Here is a 27,269-nt window from a genome sequence, read left to right as displayed (position 1 = left end):
GTCTAATAATTAGTTCATTGAATTACTCAGCTCAGCTTTTCTGTTTAAAAAATGAATAGTAAACAGTATTTTGAGTGCTAGTTCAGCATATTCTGACAAAGTATGATGCATTAAAATAAAATTTATCATTAACATTAAAAATGACCTTTGAGGTTGTAGTCGCTCATTTTTCTCTTCCAGCGTTTGAAACAGTCTGTCTGAGTCAAATATGTTGCAGTGCTTTGCAGGTATTGTCTGTGTATAATGGTCATGGTTCAACTTTAAATAAATCATTTCATCAAATCACTTTATCTCTAACAATCTCAGTTTCCCATTTATTCTCACCCGTTACCTGAGGTTCTTATCAGCTTTCCCTCAGTAATATAAGGGCCTTGTATAGTAAATTATAAAGTAATTTTCTGAGCTAGAATTGTATAGAATTACGTATGTGTCAGCCTGCATGAAGATAAATTTGAGTATTTGTGAATGCCCAAATGAGAAGTATACAGGTTCAGAGACACATTTAGGGTCATTGGAAGCCAAACCACTTTGGGAAAGGGCTGGTAATAATTTTGACTCCAGCAAACTCTGAGTTGATATAGTGAAAACAAATAAAAAATGAGCTTCTTTTAAAATAATTATGAATAATACAGGGTTTAAAAACTGTCCTTTTATGACCACAAAGCTGAGTAATGTAACGGAAACTGGTTCCTGTTAGGGGGTTTACTCTTTGCGGGGTTTAGGAGGCGTGAAATCAGACCAGGTCATTTCAAGTCTCTTTTCATGTCTCCTCTGTGCTTTTCCACAGCTCGGTTTTTCTCATATAGAAAAAGGGAGATAGTAATGCCTCCTTCATGGAGACTAACAGAGTTCAATATATAAAAAATGCCTAGCTAAAGTGGCCTTTAAAATGCCCTTCCCATTTTCTTACAACCTTTAGGTTCTTTGGAATAAAATAATATTGGCTGGTTTTTATACAGAAACTGAAATATATAGAGTTAGATTTTATGTATCAGATATCTATGAGAGCTGAATGTGTACGAGTAGTTTATTATTATTATTTTTCCATTTAAAAGGACGTGTTGTAATGATATTCATTACAGGAGATTTAACTGGTTTTTAGAAATTCATTTTGCTGCTGTATCTTAAATCTCTCACCTGACTGAGAATATACGGAGAAAAAGAGCTAAGTTGCTAGGGCTTGAGGTATAAGGGCAGAGCTGACTGGTATTTGTTTCATTAAGCTTAGGCAAGCTATCCAATTACTTAATGCAAATAAGAAAAGTTTACACTAAACTCCTACTTCTTTGCTTAAAACTCTAGAGAATTTAAATGAGGAGAGATACGTATTTAAAAGAAGGAAATTTAAATGAAACTTAAATCAGGGGCTTAATGTAGAATAATATTAGACCAAGAGATCTGAAATAATAAATGGGAAATGCCACTAAATAAAAAAGGGGAATGTATTCTCCAAGATACTTGGTATGTTCAGTTTCATTGTGAGATAATTCTTAAATCTTTGGAAACCTAAGTTAATAATGAAAGACTTATTTTATCTCAGGCCTTCTTTTCACCTAACAGGGACCTTTAAAGTAAAGTGCTACCTTCCACTGGCAGTGAGCTTCTCTCCTCTTTCTTTTGTGGAGTGTTTACAAAACAACCTGGCTTCTTATGTACAGCTCCACCATTGGGCCAGTAGCATTCAGGGAAGCACAGAAGGCAGCAGGGTCATCTTGATCTGCTCAAAATAAAAGAACAATTGGTTGATCACACAGACATCTACCTTTCACAGATGGCTGTGGAATAGAGTAGCTTGCTGGAATATAAAAACAAGGCACCAGGGGGCCAGGCCAGTGACATAGTGATTACGTTCGCACATTCTGCTTTGGCGGCCCACGATTCGTGGGTTTGGATCCTGGGTGCAGACCTTTACACAGCTAATCAAGCCATGGTAGCTTCCCGTATACAAAAAATAGAGGAAGATTGACACAGATGTCAGTTCAGGGACAATCTTCCTCACACACACACACACACACACAAAATTAAAAGATGCACCAGAGAGGAAGCTCTGAAAAGAAATGGGAGCTTCTGAGAATATAAGCAAGTTTTCTTTGCAGGTAGTTGTAGTTTGTTAACTGATTTAAATGAATCAGTGAAAGAGGAAGTTTGTTAGAAGAAAATGTTGCTGTAAATGAATTTTGTGCAGGGGAGACTTGGGGAAATATGTTGTAATACAATTTAGAAATCTCTGATCTGTTGCTTTTACTTATAAAGGCACTGGGCAAAATGAAACCTCTGTTAGTTACAGCATTTATCTGAAACTCTGCCTTCCCAAATAATTTGAAAGAAAGTAAAACTTTCTTCTAAAATTATCTAAATTTTTTTCTGCAGTTGCAAAGATGATTTTAAGCTTCAGGCACCCTTCCAAGGCCTTGCACTAAATTTTATTAATATTGATTTTTTTGTGTGTATGTGTGTGTGCGCACATGTGTTTTTACGAGAGCTCCCTCAGTGACCCTACATCTGCCAGCCTTTGTATCTGAAACAGCAGTCACAGAGCTCTACCTAAAGAAAATCTTTCCTCAGTGTCTTTGGGTCTGTCTGATGTTTCCACTATGACACGTTCTCTTTCCCCATGTTGCTCAGTTAATATCCTGTAGATTTCAATTCAAATATCAGCTCCCACCCATATAGCTTTAGAGTAACTTCACTTTTTAAAAATAATGCGTTTATCAGAGTTTAAGCTTCATGGGGGCAGGACTGTGTCTCTTTTGCTCGCCATTTTATCCTGAGTAATCAGAACTTGGGAATCCCATTTACTCTTATCTAGTATAGAGTTTTTATCAAGTAGTAGGAAACTCTAAGGATGAGACTAGAAATCTAAGTGCCCACCGAGTGAAAATTATAAAATTTGGAGATAACGCTCCTTTGTTTCACTTATCCGCTGCTACCACTGTTCTCAAGAGTTTTTATGGAATGGGGAATAGTATGTTTGTAAAATTTTTAACTGCAAGGAACCTTAAGGTTATATAGTTGAACTTTCATGTTTTAAAGCTGAGGAAACTGAGGTTTATTAGATTGTACAACTAAGTGCTAATAGAGAATGAGAATTTGTTCTGGGTCCTATTGCCAAATTTCCTGAAGATACAAAACTCTGTTTCATAAACAGAAACTGCACAGAACTTTTCTTTCCATTTTATTTTCAGACATTCCTTTAGAATAAACTATTTGAGAAGGGTAAATGTTTATAAGGATAAATGAAAGTAAATGTAAGAATTTATTAAGAAAGGAAAGTAATTTTCTTTTTAGTCAGTTTGCACCACTCCCAATCTCTCTGCAGCCAAGAGTTGTGCACAGTTAGGTGTTAATATCCGGAGGCTCTGAAATCTTGTGGAATATAGAACACCCTTCTGTTTTAGGTGATTTAGTGTAGTATGGGATTATATCATACTCGTGACACTTATGAAATGGTGGCTCAGCCCTTGTAGGGTTCAGTTTGTCTCTCTAGTTGTTTCTAAAATCCCTCAGTCTTCTGTTTTCTGCAACTTGTGTTCCGTTTCTTTTTGTCTGTGGTTGGAAATATGCCGTTCATTCATGCATGCATGCATTCTGCAGTATTTGGTGAGCACTAACTGGGTGGCAGGCCCTCTTAAGAGCATTGGAGATGTGGCACTGAACAAAAGCAGACCCCGTCCTTGCCGTTATGGAGCTTACAGGCAAGTGGGAAAGCAATAGGAGAACGCTTGAAAGGAAGGGCTACTGGAGTCAGTGTAGTCAATTTTTGATTTTAGAAGTCCTTGAAGATAAAAATAAAGCAGATCTTTTTATTTTTTTTGTTCTTTTCTTTTTGAGGAGGATTGGCCCTGCGCTCATATCTGTTGCCAATCTTCCTCTTTTTCTTTTTTCTCTCCAAAGCCCCAGTACGTAGTTGTGTATCATAGTTGTAGAGTTGTAGCTCTTCTATGTGGGACGCTGCCTCAGCAGGGCTTGATTGAGTAGATCCGCACCCAGGATCTGAACCGGCGAACCCCGGGCCACCAAAGTGGAACGCGCGAACTTAACCGCTATGCCACTGGGCTGGCCCGAAAACAGAACTTCTTACTGATGAAAAACTGGAAAAAAGGCAGAGACAACAAACCTATTTGTGGTCACAGTGTATTTAGTGAATTTGGAGATTTTCTTCTTCTTTTAAGAAAATCACTGACGCCATAGTGAGCACTATTATTACTGCTACTTACCTAACATGTGTTGAGTGCTTATTATGTTACGGGTATTGTGCTAAGTGCTTTGTGTATGAGAACCCTGTAAGGTGGGTATTACACCAATCCACTCTACTCATGAGAACAACAGGACCCCAGAGGTTAACTGGGGTACTTACTCAGCTAGTAAGTGGTGGAGCCTTGATTTGGACCCAGGAGTCCAACTCCAGAATTTGTGCATCTGTTCCAAGTACTGCAAGCTGAATGACCTTTATTTCTATCATAACATTGAAGGCTTTTGTGCTCATATTTTTACTTCTTTTTCATTAACTTGCCAAAACCTTATGATATTTCTTAAAGTGAAGCTACTTTTAACTCCATTTGTAATTAAAATTTATACCATACGCAAGTAAACTAAAAAAAACTGTAGTTATTGTTAAGATAAACAGTACTGTAAAGTTTGATACACTAAATGTGGTAGATATGAGAAAATCTAGTTGTATAGAATTCATTTTATGTTCATGAACTAATAATGTAATTTTTATAATAATTGTATAGGTGTATGTAAAGTGCCTGGCACAGTGCTTGGCGTATACTAGGTGATCCATAAATGATAATAATTTTTATTATTTTATTTTCGTTTCCACCTCACTTGTAGAATAGGTAATATGTGTTACTTGCAGTTGATATGCTGGTAAAAATGCTTTCACTGCACAGGCCTGTAATCTGCTACAGTTACCTCAGCAGTTATCAGCACAGTATCCTTCATGTGGACCACTTCATTTTTTACGTTACTGTCATTTTACATTCCTCCAGGATTTATTTGGGTAAAAGTATATTTTGGCAAATGAGGGCTGTGGCTCTCAAACTTTTAGTGTGCATCAGAATCATCTGGAGGGCTTATTAAAAGGCAGTTTGCTGGGCACTCCTCCAGAGTTTCTCTGATCCAGTAGGTGTGGGGTGGTGTCTGAAAATGCATTTCTATCAAGTTCCCAGGGCTGCTGCTGCTGCTGCTGGTTTGTGGACCATACTTGTAGAACTGCTGCTCTAGGGAAGAGACATGACTGCTAATTATTGCTGTTCTCTTACAATTATACATGTGTTGACATTGATGTTGTTGAATTTATTGTGAAATAATATAGAGAAATTTGGTTTGTATAAGCGTAATTGTGCTTATTGCTTAAGGAAAAATTTCCTAGAGGTTACTTTTGCATTAGAGAATTTCAAAGTGCAGGTTTTAATTTGTTTTTATTATTCATCTTTATTCAAGACACAAAAACACACAGGTTTAATTTTTAGGGGGAAACCATTATAACTTTGGGATATATTTTACAAGGTGATTTTATCTGTTATAATTAATTTCTGAGAAGTACAGAGTATGGGGATGATGTAGCAATTTAAAAATAGTAACAAAATTTTTATTTTCTTTAGTTCTTTTCAAGAATCTTTTTAAAAGTAAAATTCGATAGATTGTTATTGAGTTCATTTTGGTGCTCATCCTTCCCACTTACAAAGTGGATTTCACTCAGAATTTCACTTATACCAACATAACAATTTAACCTCTTCTTTTTAAAGCATTGCCTATACCTTTGGGGATATGATGGTATAGAGGGGTTATTCTCTCAAAGAAGAAAAGGCAATCAGAAAATCTTTGTCCCTGAGATTAGACCGAAAGGTACTTTCGTTCAGTGATTACTGAATACCTTTATGTGCCAGGCACTATGGTAAAAATCAGTGCCAAAGTAATTTATCTTTTCCAAGCACAATGAGAGGTTTTAGTGGATTGTAACTTAATATGCTCTAATTGTGTGATGAGGTTATTGATAGACCTAATGCAATTGGATCCTTCGTTAATAGAATAAGTATCGTGTGCAGTATCGTGTGCAGATCTTGGGAGGTGAAGTTCTGCTGTCTCATTTTGCTAGACCATGTCTGCAGTGTTACCTTTAGTTTGGAGCTAAGGGACAAGTTGAAGTTATTCCAGAAATGAGGAGCCCTGCTTTTGAAAAGTCTGATCATTTTTGCATATGAGGATTGTTGGAAAATGGGAGCAGTTCACTAGGAGGAAAGACATCTTAATTGTGACTTCAGTTCCCTGCTGTAATGTCAGATCCACAAGGACAGGGACGTGTCCTTCTTGTTCAGCACTGTGTCATCAGTGCCTCGCACACTGCCTGGTGTGTATTCAATAACAGTTGAGTTGAGTCAATTCCGAGGGGATGACAATGATTACCTTCAAATATTTGTCTCGTAGATGGCTTGTTAATTAGATTTATTACTTATATCTCCAGAGGGCAGATGGAGGCACCAAGGATGGAATTTTTAGGTGGGCAGATTTCAATTTTACATAAGATGTAAAACTAGTTTAGCTGTCAAACTGATAAGCTTCTTTATGTATTTGAATTCTGTTATTTTAAATGCTTGGGTAGAGGCTGCATGGGGATTTACTAGAAAATATACCTGCTTTTGATAAATTTTAGACCAAGATGATTTCAGCTATTAACACTGTGGCTGTGGCTACCTGTTTCTATCTTTTTATTTAAGTATTTCATTAAAAAGAAATCATGGCAACTAGTAAAATCTTTTTTTCTAAGTTAGACCTTTCTTGTCTTTTCAGACTAAAGCAAAGCAACGAGCTGGATCAAGAGAGGGCTTTTGCCAACGAGCAGTTAACCAGAGCTATTCTCCGAGAGAGGATATCAAGTGAGGAGGAGCGCGCGAAGGCCAAGCATCTGGTGAGTAGTAAAGATGTAGTGGAAATGTCTTGTCTACCAGGAAATCTCCGATGTTGGGGGGAAGCTAAGTGCTCCTTGCCAACTCTTGAGTGTTGATAAAATTCATGTTCTCTTTGCGTAGACTTTCTTGATTTTTGCCTTTTACCAGTGGTTGACAGTTTGCTAAGATTAACCACCAGGGACTTTAAGGCAGATAACTTGAGAATTATTAAGTAAAGATCAACACGAGACACAGGTGCAGGCATCTCACCTGAAGGGGTGTCGTTTGTTTGCTTTCCCCTCTACTTGCCTTTGATTTCATTGTATTTGAAACCTCTGGGGTGAGCAGCCTCGCCTGTTTCTCTCCTTACTGGCAAGCACCAGATGTTAGTTTGGGAAGTCTCCAGCAAAGGTGAGTAAGGTTTGATCAATCACTTTCTGGGCTTTAGAAAGGGGAAAACATAGAGCAAGGACTTGGGGACACCATCTTTTTTAAGAAAAGTATATTTTTTAAAGAAAATATTTGAAAAAAATTTTAAAGATTGCATGAACATGTTTAAAAATGCTTATTAATAGAAAGAAGAAAATTTAAAAGGCACCCATAAATCTGTCATTCTCACTTAACCAGGGTTTACAGTGGGGTGTGTTTCCCTGTAGACAATTTTTATTCCTAGGTCTATTACATATTTAAGAATTTGGATAATGCTGTATATAGTGTTTAGCATCATAAACATTTTCTTATATCATCAGATGTTCCTCTGAAATGTAGTTTTTTTGTTTTTGGTGAGGAAGATTGGCCCTGAGCTAACATCTGTGCCAGTCTTCCTCTATTTTGTATGTTAGTTGCCACCACAGCATGGCTTGATGAGTGGTATGTAGGTCCGTAGGTCCATGCCTGGGATCCGAACCTATGAATCCAGACTGCTGAAGCAGAGCATGTGAACTTAACCACTAAGCCACCGGGCTAGCCCCTGAAATGTAGTTTTTAAAGGCTGAATAATCTGTTTTCTGTGTGCAACATAATTTATTAAGCGATTTCTCATGGTTAGATAAAAGTGGAGCTGCTCTGGATGAAGCCTGGGGTCCTGACTACTCACTCCCACTTTAGCCTTCCAAAAAACCCACGTGTAACTTCTCAGATCCTTTAGTGCTCATTGGAGTATAGTTGGGAACTCATTGGAGAGGTAAAATGTGACTATATAGTGGAGAACTTGGAATGCAAAACTAAGAGGGATGTCCCTAGTTCAGCAGGCAATTGGGAATCATTAAAAATTTATAAGAAAATGGTCAGTTTCTGCTCTCCTATTCTTTCTCTTGGTCATTTCTTTGAGAGGCTAACCAGATACCAATCGAGAAAAAGGAAGCCAATGTGTATTGAATCCATTTCTTTAGTGACTAATCCAGTGACCAGGCTGAATGGGTAGATAGTGAAGCCAGAACAGAGTTGATGGACCAAGAAAGAAATGTCAAGGGACTGGCTGGTGCCATCATGAGGACACACACATTGAATGGAACTCAGGCCTAGAGATGTGGCAGGAAAGCCATTTGTTGTGAAAAGGGCATAAGTTCAGGATTAAAGACATTAGGTGTTGAGTAATTGATGACATCTTATGTACTCCTGGTCTTGAAAGGTTTTTGAGGAAGTTGAAAATACATCAAGCCAGTGTGTTGAAGAATCATTTCCACTTCCAACTGAAGGTCAGGGATGGAGCGGAGAGAGTTAATAGTGCTTATGTTTGAGGAAGGTAGGGGAGCAAGCAAGTTTCTAGTGGGCAGAAGAATCCTTGGTTGGCGTTTTTCTTCATGCCCCAGCTTTGCCTGTTATCCTTGAAGCACTCTTCTCTACCTCTCTGTGCCTAAATTTGGACATAATGTCCTGTTCTCTTAGTTCAGGGAGACAGGCAAGATTGGGATTTTTCAAAAAACTCATTAAACACACATGCTTGTACATGACAAGGCATAAAAAGGAGTGTTTTCACAAAAAATGTGAAAGTATAAAAAAATTTCTTAATAGTAACTAAAATATTATGTAATGTAGTTTGATTGGAACAGGATATCTTCAGCCCATTTTTTCTTTGTACCTTATAAATCTTATCTGTTTCCTGTCAATATTTTTTTGTTTAGCAGGTTAAGCATAAGAAACTGGCATTGTACATTTTGCTTTGTAGGTCTCTTCTTTACTGATTCTGGGGTTGTAGGGTATAGATGGCGGATTACCGTACTCACAACTCCTGAATTTCAGCATCCATCATAATATTGGCCAAATAGAGCCACCAAAGCCCTTAGGGAATAAAAGTAGAATTTATACAATAGGATGATAGCTGATTCAGAGGATCCTGTCCTGGCTTGAGTGTTCTCAGACATTTGAGTGCTAGTTCATGGCCACAGCAACATGGCTGCCTACAACAATTTAGGTACCTGGTGACTCCTAACTTACTTACCAAATTATCCCTTTTATTTTTGTTATTCACTATTATAGGAGACATTCATATTTGCTGTGTAAAGATCAGAAAATAAATATAAAAATATTAAGGTCATTTAAATTACCATTATCCAGAGATAATTTCTGTTAACATTCTGGTTTATTATTTTTATGTTCCTTTCACATTCCACTAAGTCTGTATAAAACATTTATGTTAATGTGTGTGTATGTATTTCCCTAAACATAGATAATAGTTTACATAGTCTTGTATAACTCTTAAAATAACCTTCACATTTAAACAATTTAGATTATATGGTAAAGGTCTTTCTATACCAACAAATATATATCTGTATGATCACTTTTAATGGTGGAATGTATTTCACTGAAGTTTCCTCTAACTATTAAAATAATACAGGGATATTATAGAAAATTTGGAAAATGGAAAAATTACTAAGGAACCACCTCATACCCATTAGGATGGCTACTGTCAAGAAAACAGACAATAAGAAGTATTGGCGAAGATGTTGTGGGGATGCAAAATGGTACAGCCACTATGGAAAACAGTATGGTGGTTCCTCAAAATATTAAAAATAGAATTACCCTATGATTCAGCAATCCTACTTCTGAGTATTTATCCAAAAGAATTGAAAGCAAAGTCTAGAAGAGATACTTGTACACCCATGTTCATAGCAGCATTATTCACAGTAGCCAAAAGGTGGAAGCAACCCAAGGGTACATCAGTAGATGAATGCATAAACAAAAATGTGGTATATACATATAATGGAATGTTCTTCAGCCTTAAAAAGGAAGGAAATTTTGACACATGCAGCAACATAGATGAACGTTGAGGGCATTATGCTAAATGAAATAAGCCAGTCACAAAAAGACAAATACTATATGATTCCGCTTATATGAGGTGTCTAGAGTAGTCAGATTCATAGAGACAGAAAGTAGAGAGTGATTGCCAGGGGCCGGAGGAGAGAGGAGTGGAGAGGTTTTTAATGGGTATGGAGTTTCAGTTTTGCAAGATGAAGAGTTCTGGAGATTGGTTGCACAACAACGTGAATGTACTTGATACTCCTGAACATACTTCTAAATGGTTAAGATGGTAAATTTTGTTATATATATTTTACCACAATTAAAAATTAGAATAATTACTAAGAAAATCAGCACCTATAATTATTGCACCTATAATTAATGTTTGGAGGTATATATTTCTTTCTGACTTTCCCTGCCGTGTGTACAGTCCAGGTTCCCAGATTTTGCATCCCACCACCTTGTAAAACGTGTGGTGTGGAGCTTGACTTCAAAGCCTACTGTTGTCCCTTAGTCCCTTGAACTGGGGAAGCAGGCATCCTCAGAACCCGTGATTCATGTGACAGTTACCCCAAGAGTGTTAGCGTTGTTCTGCTGTGACGGCTGGGCCCCCATTGCTGCCGTTCTTAACCCTAATACGTGGAACTCTGAGTGATGGCCAAACATTGATTTGTTCCTCTTTATTTAGAGCCCAAATGTTGCAGCCAGCAAGAAAGTAAAGGTTGAGTTTCACACATTTGAAGGAATTAGAAAACTATCTTTTCAGGAGAACTAGGGGAAAAAAAAACCTGATGTGATGTTGGTACTGTGAAATAAAACTAACTCCTCCCCCCCTCCCCATCTTCCTCCGCCCACTAACAGTTGACATTTAGATTGCTGTCTGCTTAGATGTGAGTCCAGGCTTTTCTTCCCACAGTTGTTGTAGCAGCCAGCTTTATTGAAGCTCTTTTAAGGGCAAAGTCACGATGGCCCTGTTGTTGAAGTTTTAAAATAGGATCAGATCAAAACTTTCCCCTTTGGAAGAACTGCTGTAGCTGGAGAAGCTGGTAGTTCTGCTCTAGATTCAGGAAGAGTGTACCAGCCCCTCACTCCAGCTCTTACTGACTGGTACCAATATTTTAATCAGCTGATTTCACCCAGAGGTTTTGGAGAGGCAGTTCACTGACAGTTTTACCCACATGAAAATGTTAAATATAATTCACATTAAAGATATGATTCTTAGGAGCAGGAAAGCACCTCTGTAAAGAATGAAGACTGATTAAAACAACAGTACTGGAAACCTGTAAAATTAACGCAACTTGACATTTTGTATATCTTTACTATCTTATACATACAAATCTGATGTTTACTCTGTCATTAGATTTTTTTTAAATTAAAGAGTAGAGAGTTGTGGGGGTTTTTTCCCATATGTTTTTGTATTTTTAATAAACATGTCTTCTGAGGACAAAAATACAAGTTATGTATGTTGACGTTATTTTGACTACAATTTTAAGTTGATGTCAATAGTTTATAACATTGTGAGATTCCAGTTGCACATTATTATTTGTCAGTCACCATATAAATGTGCCCCTTCACCCCTTGTGCCCACCCCCCAACTCCTTTCCCTCTGGTAACCACCAAACTGTTGTCTCTATCTGTGTGTTAGTTTATATTCCACATATGAGTGAAGTCATACAGTGTTTGTCTTTCTCTGTCTGGCATATTTCACTTAACATAATACCCTCCAGGTCCATCCATGTTGTTGCAAATGGGATGATTTTGTCTTTTTTTATGGCTGAGTAGTATTCTATTGTATATATATACCACATCTTCTTTATCCAGTCCTTTGTTGATGGACACTTGGGTTGCTTCCACTTCTTGGCTATCGTGAATAGTGCTGCAATGAACATAGGGGTGCATAAGCCTCTTTGGATTGTTGATTTGAAGTTCTTTGGATAAATAGCCAATGGTGGGATAGCTGGATCATAAGGTATTTCTATTTTTTAATTTTTGAGGAATCACCATACTGTCTTCCATAGTGGCTGCACCAGTTTGCATTCCCACCAGCAGTGATAAGGTTCCCCTTTCTCCACATCCTCTCCAACATTTGTTGTTTTTTGTCTTGGTCAGTGTAGCCATTTTCACGGGTGTAAGGTGATATCTTAATGTAGTTTTGATTTGCATTTCCCTGATGATTAGTGATCGTCTTTTCATATCCCTGTTGGCCATCTGTATATCTTCCTTGGAAAAATCTCTGTTCATATCCTCTGTCCATTTTTTGATTGGGTTATTTGTTTTTTTGTTGTTGAGTTATATGAGTTATTTATATATTATGGAGATTAACCCCTTGTCACATGTATGATTTGCAAATATCTTCTCCCAGCTCGTGGGTTGTCTTTTCATTTTGAGCCTGGTTTGAGCCTGGTTTGCCTTGCAAGAGTTGTGTTTTTTTGACTTTGCAGTTATATTTGATTTCTTTTTAAAATGCAAATTAAAAGTTGATTCATTCTTTTTTCTATCTTATTGAATTATGCTGATCTAACATGAGTCATTTCTTGTTATTACCACAGAATTATGTAGTATTTTCTTTTTTCTTTTTAAATCTAAATGTGAAAAGAAGTCCCAACTTACTTACTCAAGGAAATACTTACTTAAATATTCTGAAGCTTGAAATAGTTTCCTTCACTCTTTGGACAGATGTTTTTTTTTTTTTTTTTTTTTAAAGATTTTATTTATTTATTTTTCCCCCCCAAAGCCCCAGTAGATAGTTGTATGTCATAGCTGCACATTCTTCTAGTTGCTGTATGTGGGACGCGGCCTCAGCATGGCCAGAGAAGCGGTGTGTCGGTGCGCGCCCGGGATCCGAACCCGGGCCGCCAGCAGCAGAGCGCACGCACTTAACCGCTAAGCCACGGGGCCGGCCCTGGACAGATGTTTTATTGAGCGCTTACTGTGTGAAGAGCACTGTGCTAAATACTAAAGATATATAATTGAAAAAGACAAAATCCTGTCTTTAAGGAGTTCACAGTGTAATGTGGGAGACAGATACATTAAAAATAATGTTAAAAAGTGCTAAATCTGTTACAGCACCATGCTAGTTATATTCTTGTGAGATTTCTCACTTTTCTGAAAGCAGAGACTTTCTTTTAACTCATTGCTCTCTCTCCATTCATTTGTTCAACACACTTTTGAGTGCCTAATATATTCCAGTACCTAGCAAAGAGTATACAGTCAATAAATACTTGCTGATTGAATAAATGAATAATTGAATCTACTCAAGCCCTGGAAAGGGGAGGAGAGAGAGTGGGGAAGAATAGAAAAGATTTCCTAGGGAAGTGGCACCTGAGCTGCATCTTAAAGTGTGAGTAGAAACCGCGCATATGATTGAGAAGTAGGAATAGTCCAACCTATGATACTGCAGGCAAAAGCGTGGAAGCATGACAGTGGGACACTTCAAGGAGTTGCTGAGTTGGAAGCATAGGGCAAGGAGTGTTGAGGGATGAGGCAGACAGAAGAAGTTGGCAGGGCTAAGATCATGAGGACCATGTATGCAACCCAAAGAACCCTGGACAATATACATACGAGAGTTTGAAGGGAAGAAATGAAATGGTTAGATGAGCGTTTTGATAGCTCATTGTAGTGAAGTGCGAAGGACAGAATAGAGGAGGAAGTGACTGGAAACAGAGACCAGTTAGAAAGCTTGACATGAATCCAAGTCAAAACAGGTGGTGCCTGAATTAGGACAGTGCTAGCAGGGATGGAGAGAAAAGAAGAGATGTGAGAAATATTTAGAAGATAGTATTAGTAGGATTTTAGGTTTGAAGGGTTGAGAGAAGCATCTAGGGTAGCTCCAAGGTTTTTAGTATTAGAAACTGTATCATTTTAAATAGAAAAAGTACCAATCAATTAAAAAATGTTCTGGGTTAAGTGTTTTTTGTGAAGTGTGACCTCAGTGTAGAATTGGGGAAGGTACTGGCCTCAGATATTGCACTAATTATTTCGTTAGACTCTAGATGAGATCATTAGATTATTAGATATTTTGGTCCCTTTCTGCATTACCCTCCATCACAGATTTATTGTACACCTACTATGAGCAAGGCACTGTTAGTTGCTGGGAATGCAAAGGTGAATTACATCTGATTGCTTTTCCTCAAAGAGTCTCTCCAGTCAAGTGTAGTGTTTGTGGGGAAGGTCATTCTTACCTTGGATTTTTTTTTTCTACTTAAAATTTTTGAATTTGTAAAACCTCATAGTGTTTAGAAAAAAGAACACTGAATAAGTAGGGTAGGCAAATGCATAAATTTAGTTTTTGCAAATTTAAGCGACTGTTTCACCAAAATGTCACTTTTCATCCCCAGTTTCCTTTTTGTCTGAAATGCACCAGTGAAGCAATCAAGAAGAAGAATTGATTAATTTTGTGCTATGTGCTTTTCAGTTGAGTGTTTTGTTTGTGCTTCAAACTGTGACAGTTGAAATTTCATGGTAAAAGAGAAAAAGGTTTTGAATTTGGGGTATGGAGGAAAATGGCTAAATTAAAGGAAGTAGATAAGAAGACCACTGCTGCCCAAATGTGAGTGAGTTTCTGCCCAAGGGCAAAGGAAGCAATTGGAGTTTGTAATTTTGAAATGATCAACATGGTTCATGCTCAAAAGTTCTGTGTAAAAGAACAATGAGAGCGATCACTTGGGGGCTTTTACTATCATTAAAATTAACCACGTGAATGAAGTTGCAGTGTAGCAACACTTATCCTGGATTCTTTTATTGGGCACTTAAAGATACCTTTTAAAAATTTTTGCTGTATTTTGGGTGTAATTTAATACTTTGATTATAACCTCTATTAACAAGTACCCTCTGGTTATATATGCTTTGTGCTGGTTTTCTTGCAATAGACACTAAGCCCCAGTTGTTTCGACATGCATGGATAATTAACTTGCTTTCAGTGCCCAAAATGAAGTTAATGATTTTGAGCTTTTGCTTTTGGAATATTTAAATATTGAATTTCTACTTTTTGTTTGAGGGATTTAAGCCCTTTAACGTATAAGATATTTTCGTCAATGTTATTGGTGAGAATAGGACCTGGGATCCATCTGCAAGTTCCATTCTTTCTACCTCTTGCTCAGTTACTGTCTTACCAGGAAATAGAAAGGGCAGCATCCCTCAGAACAGGTGGGCGTGGAGGCACACTGGATCATTTTGCTTCCTGTGTGTTTGGGTTCAGCAGCCCATGATAGTTTCCAGGACGAAGCATTTGTATCCCATCTTCTCCGTTTATGTTCTTTGTTATCATGTGTGGTCCTTACTTCCTGGATGTGTTAAAGCAGCATTATTATTGTCAGCTGGAATGCACACAGTCCTGTGAAGAGACTGTTAGTCAGATACTCCATGGAGTGGCAAGGCGGCTTCAGGTAGGTTTGTTTGCTGCTGCAGTAGAAGAGAAGTATGTTTTGTCTCAGTTTGCCAGCCTAGCCTTTATGTTAGGAGCCCAGAGAGAGAACAGGACTGCTCGTACAGATTTCAGTATTGCTTGTATACTGAAAACTTAACCAGATGAATGTATTTTTCAAATGCACATTGTCAGGGGCCGGCCCGGTGGCGCAAGCGGTTAAGTGCGCGCGCTCCGCTGTGGCGGCCCGGGGTTCGCTGGTTCGGATCCCGGGCGCGCACCGACGTACTGCTTGGCAAGCCATGCTGTGGTGGCGTCCCATATAAAGTGGAGGAAGATGGGCACAGATGTTAGCCCAGGGCCGTCTTCCTCAGCAAAAAAAAAAAGAGGAGGATTGGCGGATGTTAGCACAGGGCTGATCTCCTCACAAAAAAAAAAAAAATGCACATTGTCAAACCAGATGAATGTATTTTTCAAATGCACATTGTCAAACCCCCTCCTTATCCAGCTTTGCAGAAATACTAAGGATCTTAACATTACCAGATAGCCTTAGAGAAGCTTGATATCATGCTGAGTAGATACTGAGGGGCCTGGAGGAGAGACTGGCTGAGCATTCTTCTAGTAGTAGAGATTAAATCTCACTGTCAAGGTTGGTGAGTCTGTCCAGTGAACACAATGTAGAGGTGACTGCAATTTGCTTGTGTTGCTTTTTTCCAAGGAACTATCTCAGACTGCGTGACCTTGTTGACAAAGAGATTAGAGAAGAAAATAGCTCAGTTGAGTATAATGCTCTTGATGTTCTTGCCAATAACTAGTCATATTTAAAGACAGCTATGAGGAGCAACTCTGCTTAGAATGTGTTGTCATATTTTCATTCTAAATGTACTTTAAAAAAATGCATCAAGTTGCTTGCAAACCGGTTGGCTCAGGGGAACTCTTGTCGAGTGGTGTCCTATGTGGTAGCTCTGCCATAAATAGCTTATTGACATCCCCTCAGTTGGGTCATTATGAGTGTCAAGGTGAGGTATGGACAGCACTGAGTAAAAACCCACAGGTAACTAAGGTGCAAAGAGCTGGTTATAATTCCATCTCTTTATAATGACCTGACATTTATTGTTAACTTATTTGTTTCACTGCCTAGTCTGAAATGAACTGTCATTAAGGCCTGGGAATTTTATTGAACTGATGACATAATCTCGTTTCCTACTGAAGAGGTTAAGAAATGTGGCCCTCAGTGTTTGCTTTAACCTGTAACAAATTAAAAGTTTAACATAAGCATAATGAAGTCTGTCAGTCCTTAGAAATCCCAAATAAGAGTTTCCCGCATCATGCTTTGAATGAGACTGTAAGGCAAATGGGCTCCTTTTTGAGATTCAACAGCAATCTCTCCAGTTTGTCTTCATGGCAAGTCTCACAACTGTCAATTCTGATATAGCCTTGGAGAATTGCTTTCAACCTATTGTGTGTGGACCTGCGGTTTAGTGAATTCAGTAGTAAATTGAATAGCAGTAATGTTCACTATGTGACATACCATGTGCCGTGAGATCTTCGTTTTTGTTTATTGGACATTAAATTCCTCACAATGTTGAACATTCTTGAACAGCTCTGTATTTATTTCTTGTATGTATTCCTGCTTTTATTGCTTAGATATGATTCCCAAATGGGACTGACTGATGCTTTTTCTGTGTTTCTTGATGTTTTGAACTGTGCCCTGTTTTGGTGGGTAGGAGGGTTTGTTTTCATCTAGCCTGGGGTTATTCCCTTAACCGTAAAGACATTCACCATTTTGTTCCAATGTGACTCTTTTCTTTACTAACTGTATTTTAAGGATGACTTCTCCTGAAAATACTGAGGGGCAGAATTACCAAATGAAGTAAGGCCTCCATTCTCTAGAGAGCAGGAATCTGTTTACAAACCTGCAGTATTTATTACATACCTCATTTAGCTCATTCATCATTTTAATAGAAAAATGAGTCATTTTAGATGATTCTGAAATAATTCGAGGTAAGCTACATAGCCCCAGGCAGAATATGATTTACTCAGACAGCACCAAGCTATTTTCAAAAAAATATAATGGAATGATCAGCACCAATAATTTATGATTACTTGTGGTAAACTTATCAGATGTCTTCATTGTCGTAGAAATTTGTTGATGAGATTAAAAGTTTAGAGGAGTTTTCTAGCTAACTTCTCCCCATTCTTCCATCTTTTATGACAAATGATTGCAAAGTTCCATACTTAGCTATGTATCTAAATATCTTCTACTTGTTTCAAACCCTGACTGTAAATTTAATTCCAGGTTTGTGTTTAATATTCTCTTGATAAGAAAGAACACCAGTCAGTGTCACAGGGCCAGTTTTATTAGAGATTTTAAACCTACTTATATACATTTTCTGCTTAGACATTAAACATTAATCCTTTTACAGTTTCCTTAGCCTGTCTGATTCTTAGGAACACAGCTAGCTGATCGCATAAAACCACTGCTCTGAAACCAGAAGGAATCAGAAAGTGTTTCTAGGTAGGACCTTAATGCTCATGAGCTTTATTAATAATCAGCATCACAACAAAAACAATTTATTTTTTTTTATTACTTTTCATTTAACCAAGAGCTTTCAAGTCCAGTATCTTATTTAGTGTTAATAAATGCTTGATACGGCTAGGACATCTATCATTCCTGTTCTAGATGATAAAACAAATGTTCAAAGAGACTGTGAACCTAAAGGTTGCACAGCAGATCTGATCCTCACTGCCTAAGTGATCTTATTTGGGGTACCGTTTAGCAAATTTAGTTATTAATACAGTCGTATGTTGCTTAACAACAGGGATATGTTCTGAGAAATGCATCGTTAGGCGATTTCGTTGTGCAAACATCATGGAATGTACTTACACAAACCTAGATGATATAGCCCACTACACACCTAGGGTATATGATACTAATCTTATAAGACCACCGTCATATATACAGTTTGTTGTTGACTGAGACATCATGTGGCTCATGACAGTAGTAGGTTTTTGACCTGTAGTGGATTGGACCCACTGTATTAGAAAGGGTGAGGGGACTTTTAGGCCCAGGCACATAGACAAAGCAGAAATCACTGCAGACATAAATAAAAAAAGCATCAAAAAATCATGCATATGATCAGCACATATAGGAAATAAAGAAATATCATAGCATGATGGTCCTACTCAGCATAGAGGCAGGCTGCCCTAGCCACTCTGGTAGACCTTGTGTGTTATCGCTTAGTGAAATAATGTATTCATAATTGTAACACTGCCAGGGATTAAGAATAATCTGTTTAAGAACAAAAAATGGAGCAGTACATGTTAGAACTAAACTTTCCATCTAAACTACTTTGAATTGAAAAAGTTTTGGCACTTCAAATTGTGAATTTCAGCATTCAAAAAAAATCCTCACATGTGAATCTCTACATTGCAGAGGATACTGGTTAAACGAAGTGTTATTTAATACTTTTATAAGGTCATTTTTGAATGTACTTATTAAAAAAAATGTTAGCTATGATCTGTTATATTTTGGGAGAGATGGTTGATATAGATAGAAAAGGACCTGGTTTGTGGCAAATATCCATTCCCTTGCCCAGAAGAACACCAATATATAAAGGCAGAAACTTTCCTTTTTTGTGTGTGTGTGTGAGGAAGATCAGCCCTGTGCTACCATCTGCCAATCCTCCTCTTTTTTTGCTGAGGAAGACTGGCCCTGGGTTAACATCCATGCCCATCTTCCTCCACTTTATATAGGACGCCGCCACAGCATGGCTTGCCAAGCGGTGCATTGGTGCGTGCCTGGGATCCGAACTGGGGAACCCCGGGCCGCCGCAGCGGAGTGCGGGCACTTAACCGCTTGCGCCACTGGGCCGGCCCCCCGGAAACTCCTTTTTTTATGGGCAACATAAACTCTTTATTTGCAGAGGAGGTAAGAGATGATTTGATTATTTTTCTACTTTGGATAATAAAGATGCATTAATTTGTCAGGGTGCTTGTTGAGGAGCATAGAGATGGGTTTGCTGCAATAGATTATTTTTCAGAGTAAATGTAATACATGTTAGCAATGTCTACTTTACTCATGCAGTGAATTCAATCAATTTTGTTTTGTGTTTTCTTTGAAATTTCAGAGAAATTTAAAGTGGAGGTATTCCATGGGTTTTTCTTGTAAAGTCAAGCTCTGAACAGAATTTTAAAAACTATGTCATTGACCTTTTTGGAGATTTGTTAAGTCAAAAAAAAAATGAAACAAATGTGGGATGTGGTTATATAACCGTTAATGTATTTTTCAATTAAGTTTAGTAATCCCCAGAATAATTCTTACTGACAGCAGTTTAATTGATGTAGTAGAAAAATTAGTTTATTTCCTAAAAGTAAGCTCTTTCTTCACAGCCCTGGTAGTATGATAGGAAAGAGCTGGTAACTAATTTTTACCGTAAGGCTACTATTATAAAATTAAAAGCTGAGTGTAAACGTTGCTAGATTATGTGCGTGCGTGTACTTTATTTGTATTGCATGTAGTAAAGACTTTTTTTAGACACTATAGGAAATTACAATTTTAAAATTTATTTCTTAAATTTTTTACTCTGAATTAATTTTTAGCTTAGAGAACAGTAAGAACAAAGAACTTGACTTAGATTCATCTATTTTTGAACGTTTACCATACTTGCTTTATCATTCTCTTTCTATATGCGCATGCATGCAGGTGCGGACGCGCGCACGCATATTTTCTGAACCATTTGAGCATGGGTTGCAGACATCGGGACACTTTGTCCCTTAATACTTTTACTCCTTAAAAATTAGTGTGTGTTTCTTACATAACCAAGTACAGTTGTCAAAGTCAAGAAATTTAGCGTTGATGCAATATTTTAATCTCTAATCCAGATTCCAATAATGTTCTTTTATAGCAGTTTTTCATCCTGGAACAGGATACATTCTAGGATCATATATCGCACTTAGTTATCACGTCTTAAAACGTTTTAAACATAGTTTGCAAACAACAGGATCAAGACGAATACTGTGTTAACTTCAATTTAGGAATTCTTGCTGTCATTGCTCGAGTTATAGAAAGGTGGAAGTAGAACAGTCAAAATAAAGAGAGGTGAAGAGTTTCATTCACACTTAGAGATTAATACTTTGTATTGTGGGTGAGGAAGCAATTATTTTGGATATTTTCTTTTCACGAACCAAAACTAAAACAACTTAAATGCTTTCACCAGCATCTGTATCAATCCTGTGTCTTCTTAATGTAGCAGGCATCCAAGTTATATCATTAAAAACTGTACGAGAATAAATTCTTATTTTACTACAGAGTTTTTTGAGCAATAATTTTATCTGAAATAGCCTTCCCTTTGCCCCCTTACCCCCCCCCCCCATATACTGCTCCATGTAATTTTAGGCAAATTGCTTTTTTTTCTTTATACCCTTTGTTTGTATCTGTTTAAAATGGGGACAAGGTTGTTAATGTACTTTTCTTTCAGGTCTGTTACCTTGATGAATAAATACATAAATACAGTAGTTCTAGAGAATGCAAAGTTCTATACTTATAAATTGACTTTTCATAAAGTAATTTTGTTTTATGAATAGGTTACCAATTCCAGGAGTCACATCTATTTAATTTTCTTTGGTTATTAAAAAAAAGTCCATTTAGAAAAAGAAAAATAGGTAAAGTCAAAAGCCTTTATTTTCTTGGTTAAATTGGATTTTTGTTATTGAAAACTTAGTAGACGTGGTTTAGTGGTAGGCAGAGGTATAAATGCTGTTAGCAATCACCGTATTGAAAGGGTCAAAATGAGAGGGGTCCTTTTCTTGCATGTAAGAGGATGGGATCTTTCTGCTAATATGTGTTTGTTGGCTTAGAATGAAAACTCAGACTTTGTTAGCAAAATAAAAAATTCATATCATTTAATATGTATACAATCAAATTAAAAGACACAGAAATTGTGCTACTTTATGCCTTTAAAAAATGACTGTTAGGGGGCCAGCCCAGTGGCGTAGTGATTAAGTTTGCGTGCTCTTCTTTGGCAGCCCGGGGTTTGCAGGTTCGGATCCCGGGCGCAGACCTATGCACGGCTTATCAAGCCATGCTGTGGCAGGCATCCCACATATAAAGTAGAGGAAGATGGGAGAGAATGTTAGCCCAGGGCCAATCTTCCTCAGCAAAGAGAGGAGGATTGGCAACAGATGTTAGCTCAGGGCTAATCTTCCTCACATACGAAAAAAGACTATTAATTTTCTCTATTATAATGGATTAAATACCCTTGTGCTACCTCTAAGTCCAAACAAAGTTTCGTCTTTTTAAATGCTTACTTTATTTTCCATTTATTTTGCATTTATTTCTTCAACTCATTAAAATCATTTATTAATTTTTTAATATGACCGTTAGATTTCTACCTTGCGCATTTGTAACGTAGTTTTCTTTCCTGACACCCCACCCCACACACATGTTAAATTTGCAGCATGTGGACAGTGGCATCTTTAGAATGTTCCCATCATTTCCTGTCATGCACGGGTGACAGGAGAATGTATTGGCACTTCAAACTTTTTTTTAACTGCTTGAGAACTCAATATATTAAAAAGAAATTGACTGAGTTCCAGCCCTGAAGGCATCAAAAAGAACAAGTTCTAAATAACAGAATACAGCATATTTTAGCTGTGTACCTCCATCTTGTAGATTACCATTTCCAAGATATATCTAGAGCTATACATGTGCTCTGCATGTATATTATAATATTGCTTCCCCCGCCCTCTCTTCTCCTCTCTTTGAGTATTTTTTTCCTGTGAGCCTTGGGAACATGTACATTGGGCCTGTAGAATGACACAACAAAAGCAGACTCTTGAAGTAGTCAGGTTTTGTCCTTGTAAATGACATGGTACAAATGCATGCGGTGGATTAAAATGTGTTCACCCTGACAGAAATCTTTTACTTGAAGTGAAAAAGCCTCCCATCAGTTGCGATTGCAACAAAGGTTGCTGCTGTGAGTGAGAGGGACTTGCCAAGATGGCACGTTTCTCAAGCTCTATTCTGGAGATACATTTGTTACTGGATTCTCAGCTTTGAGTTGGTTATAATCTTGTCTTGGCATGCTCTGTTTCCAGAATACGTCAGTTTTCATGTTTCTGTGGCTTTTTCTCAAGATTTATGAAAGGGGGGAGGTTAGCTTTTTGTCTGGCAAGAAGCAAAGCCTGTTTGAGTTCCCTAATCAATAATTGTAAAATAACTAGAAATTGATCCATGCCAGCTGTAAATCCATCCATGCGTTTTTATTAATGTCTGCCATCCTAAAGAAGCTGTACAAAAGACATTTCTGTCCCCATATCACTGAAGACGGGACACAGCAAGTAACAGGCAACTGTATATTAAGCAATGTTCTTATGGTGTCTACTGTTGGATGCAAGCCTTTGGGAGCTGTTTCTCCAGATTTGTAGTATATACATTTGCAGGAGGTTGAAAAAGCTTCTAGCATGTGAGCATAACCTAATTTGGGGCTTGGAGCTTGTCCTGCATGTAGGTGGAGTAATGATGTGAGCTGATGCTACTGCCAGGTCAATATACTTTTCAAAATATATTTTTCACTGATTTGACATGGCGTTATCCTCTTCTCAATTTGGCCTGAAATTCTTATTTCCCTCTCTCTCAAGATAGAATTAAAGGGGAAAGTGCTGAGGTGTTTAATTTGGCAAGACCACCATTGATAGACACATCTGTTGTCTGGATGAAAAAGATGCTAGTTGATATTTGAGAAAGAGGGGTACACCTCTCCTCTGCTCCTGGTTATTATGATGAGATATTAGTTTGTCAGATTGCTACCTTGTCACTGTGGAGATTTTATAAGGCCTAAAGGTTCTAACTGGACAGGGCACTTTCATTTTGGAGGTCTTTTCTCTGTTTGTGGACTGCAGTAAGACGTTTCCTTTCCAGTAACTTAGAGATAAGGGAGGGGCCGGCCGCATGGCGTAGCGGTTAAGTGTGCACACTCCGTGTTTGCATCCCGGGCGTGCACCGATGTGCCGCTTGTCACGCCATGCTGTGGCGGCGTCCCATGTAAAGTGGAGGAAAATGGGCACAGATGTTCGCCCAGGGCCAGTCTTCCTCAGCAAAAAGAGGAGGATTGGCATGGATGTTAGCTCAGGGCTGATCTTCCTCCCAAAAAAAAAAAAAAACAAAAAAGAAGGAGAAATAGTTGTCTTAAGATCAATTTCAAAACATACTCTGAGTGAGTGAGTCCAGAGCAAGACTTGCCTGTCACTGATTGAATATGTTAACATGTCCAAAAAGAGAGTGTCTATCTTTGTTTTTCAGTCTTTCAAGTTTTAAGAAGATTATTTAATATGATAGGATTTGTTTATAATATGATGTTAAGTAGAATAAAAATCAGCATGCTCTTTACTATCTGTGTATCTGCACAGACAGAAAGCTTGGTATAGGATTATGGTTTTAAAAAAATTTTTTTCTTGTGTTTTTAAAACACTTTTCTGTGTTTACCTGATTCCCTGAATTAAGTATTAATTTATTTACTTATAGATAGTAAAAAATAGACATCTTCACTTATGAATTATTATTTTAAAGAGTTTTATATAGAGAAGAAAAGATTAAAAAAGACAAGCAGTTTTTGCATCCGTCCCACCCCGGCCCTGGTCTGACAGTTGTCTGGCCCTGGTGGATGCCTGCCTCTTCTTGTGCAGATGCTTGTAGCAAGCTCCGTTAGTCTCATGCCAGCACGCTCTCAGGTCATAAAGCTTATCAAATAACCCTCCAGTTATGATTTGTCTTTCCACGTAGACGGCCTGCAGAAAGAGCATGTCTTGGCTGGAGGTCTCACATGGCTGTTCTTGGCGGACATAATTCTTATTTTAAAGTGATATTTGGCCTTTTAGTTGATTGCTAAGTCTCTGTAAACTTCTGAGCCTGTTAACAAACTAGGCTTCTAAATGTGCAATACTAAGTTCACCAAAGTAACTAATTCCTAACCCAGGACCTTTTGACAGGTGGCCTGAAGCTGTTTTCAGGAATAACCCCTGTGCCATGTTGGGTTTCTCCTCTTCAAAACCTGATTGAATGCAGGGAATTGAGAAGGGTGTGCTCTGGAAGGCGTGCCCCGTGATGCGAGAGCCTCACCAAGTCAGAGTGCTGTGGCCCATTTCATAGTTTTGCTCAGAACCTGCTGTTTGGGGCTCTAGCTCCTTCTTTCCTTTCCCCTATCTTGGTGGCCACTCAGCCTTGGTGTAGATGGAGGCAAAATCTTCTGGCATAATCACTGTACTTCTTGTTAGAACTTGAAGAGATGGTAGAAATCACCCTCCCTAACTACCTCCTCCCCTTTGTGAAGCAAGAGGCCTGAGTTTAGAGATAAAGTGACAGAGCGAGCATCTGCACCTGAATCTCTAGGTTCCCCATTTAGGTTCCCTGTCTAGGATGTTTTTCATCCTCTTTGGTGGTGATTTCAAATAGGCTCCAAGGATTGCAGGCCAGAGAACAAGAAGGCCAGGGATCTTTCTACAAGTTTGGGCTGGCTTGGGGTTAGAAGCCCCATGGAGGATGGGGCAGCCTTCCTGCTGCGTAAGCCAGACGCACAGAGGGCATTTGAGATAGATAGCTCTTCACCAGAGCTGTGGGGATGTATGTGTATCTTTGTATAACACATCTCCTCTGTTAGTGTTTTCTCAGCTGCCCTTTCTACCACTTACCTACCTTCTCACCTGAGAGTCTTAAGTAGCTGGGCAAAGATTAATGTTATAACTTCCTAGACAGTGAAACTGGTGCCTTATGCCGTAATCTCTCTTAAATAATGGGAAAAAGGCCCATATTATTTATCAGATATTTTCAAGGCCACTATTACAACTGAGGTATAGTGAGTAAATGTCCCTGGCTTCTTTCTGCTCTTACCTTGAAACAGAGAGGCAGAAATATGGTCATCGAATACAGAGAATAAAGATGGTTGATAGGCCTCATTGTATGATTAAATGAGATTATAATATACTTATGTGGAATTATAATAAAGATCTTATAATTTAAAACATAGCTCACTCATTGTAACCAATGCCCATTAATTTAGCAAGAGCAAACTTTTTCTTCTTGCTTTTTTCTCGTATGTATATCTGTGTGTTTGTGTATTTCATTTATATTTCTATTTAAGAATTATTTATTTAGAGCCTACTATATGCCGGGCACTGTGGTCTTTATGCTGGGGATACATCAAAACATACAAAAAAAAAAATCCCTGCCCTAATGGAGTTCACCTTTTAGTAGGAGAAATTGATATATGTCATGCTTAATTTTTTTTTTTTTGGTGAGGAAGATCAGCCCTGAGCTAACATCCAATGCCAATCCTCCTCTTTTTGTGCTGAGGAAGATTGGCCCCAAGCTAACGCCCCTGCCCATCTTCCTCTACTTTATATGGGACGCCGCCACAGCATGGGCTGACAGACGGTGTGTCGGTGCGGGCCCGGGATCTAAACCTGCAAACCCCGGGTCAAAGCGGAGCGTGTGCACTTAACTGCTGCGCCACCGAGCCGGCCCCCGTGTCATGCTTAATGTTGATGTCTGAAATAGTTATAGATCAAGGAGAAAGAGGAGTTAACCCCAAAGGAATAAGAATAGTTACCTCAGTATTTAATGCTCTGACTCAATCTCTGGGTTATAGTTTTGTGTTACCTTATACCTATGGAATGCTTTGTAATTATTCAGGGCATTTTTACTTTTATATTTGAGTTTGAACAATTTTGATAATTGGGTCAGATGATAGTGTTTTTGAAAACATCTTTAAAACTGACAACACTATACAAATACTAGGCTTGATATTAAATAAATCTGTATTAGAGTTCTCCAGAGAAGTAGACTGATAGGATGTGTGTGTACATGTATGTACATATATACATACATACAGAGAGAGAGAGAGATTGATTGATTGATTGATTGATTTTAAGGAATTGGCTCATGTAGTTGTGGGGACTGGCAAGTCAAAAATCTTCAGGGCAGGGTAGCAGACTGGAAACCAGAGAAGAGTTGATGTGGCAGTCTGGAAGCAGAAGTCCTTCTTCCTTGGGGGACCTCAGTCTTTTCTTTTAAGGACTGCTGCCACCCTTGTGGCTTTTCCACGCAGGGCTTTGTATCATGTTGGGAGCTATGCCCTTTGAGCAGTTGGACCTGCAGCTGTGGGCTCCTCTTGTCTCTGAACCTGATAGAGTCCCTTTTTTGTTGAGGTGGCACAGTTGAGGCCTAAAGTGGCACCATGTTGGCATTGTTGCTTGCTCTCACTTCTCTACCACTTCTCAATAATTCGTCTCTGGATGGTTGCCTCACAGTAATCTCTGACCCTGTCTCTGCAGAAATATGGATTCTACTGTCTCGGGCCATCTCCTACATATTCTCCTAAACTTCAGGGCCAGCAAAAAGGGCTAATATCGTGGCCATAATCTTCCTCTTGAAACGGCAGAGCTGTGTAATGTGACATAGGTGACATAATGTTGCCACGGCCTGATTCATTCAGTTGTATAGCAACACACGGTTATTAACTGGTGGGTTTTGTGCACCTCCTCGGTACCAAGTGCTGTGTCGGGAGCTGGGGAAACAGAAGATTGAGCACAGTCCTTGCTCTCAAGAAGCCTAGAGTAGCCATAATAGAGACTGCCACTTACAAAATAACAGGAGTTAGGCTGATAATTGCTTCAGGAGCAGACGGCAGACATACCCTGCTTCTTCTGCCCTCCTCCTGCTGGTCCTTCTGCTTGGAATGTCCTTCCCTACTTTTCCACCCACCTCTCAGCCCCCTCATTTA

At 38.4% G+C, this 27,269-nt stretch overlaps 1 protein-coding gene across 1 annotated transcript in view; it reads left to right on the top strand.

Annotated features, from left to right (window-relative positions):
• The window catches only part of CHCHD3 (coiled-coil-helix-coiled-coil-helix domain containing 3), a 268,879-nt gene that overhangs the window by 87,078 nt on the left and 154,532 nt on the right, over positions 1 to 27,269 (top strand). The window contains exon 4 of the mRNA XM_004430752.3: positions 6,796 to 6,913. Within this exon, the coding sequence (XP_004430809.1) occupies positions 6,796 to 6,913 (118 nt within the window). The remainder of the gene's footprint in view (positions 1 to 6,795; positions 6,914 to 27,269) is intronic.

This window comes from Ceratotherium simum, chromosome 1 (assembly GCF_057802395.1).
Source record: "Ceratotherium simum simum isolate JZ-2026a chromosome 1, ASM5780239v1, whole genome shotgun sequence".
Lineage (NCBI taxonomy): Eukaryota > Metazoa > Chordata > Mammalia > Perissodactyla > Rhinocerotidae > Ceratotherium > Ceratotherium simum.
This window is presented reverse-complemented; position numbering and strand designations above follow the sequence as displayed.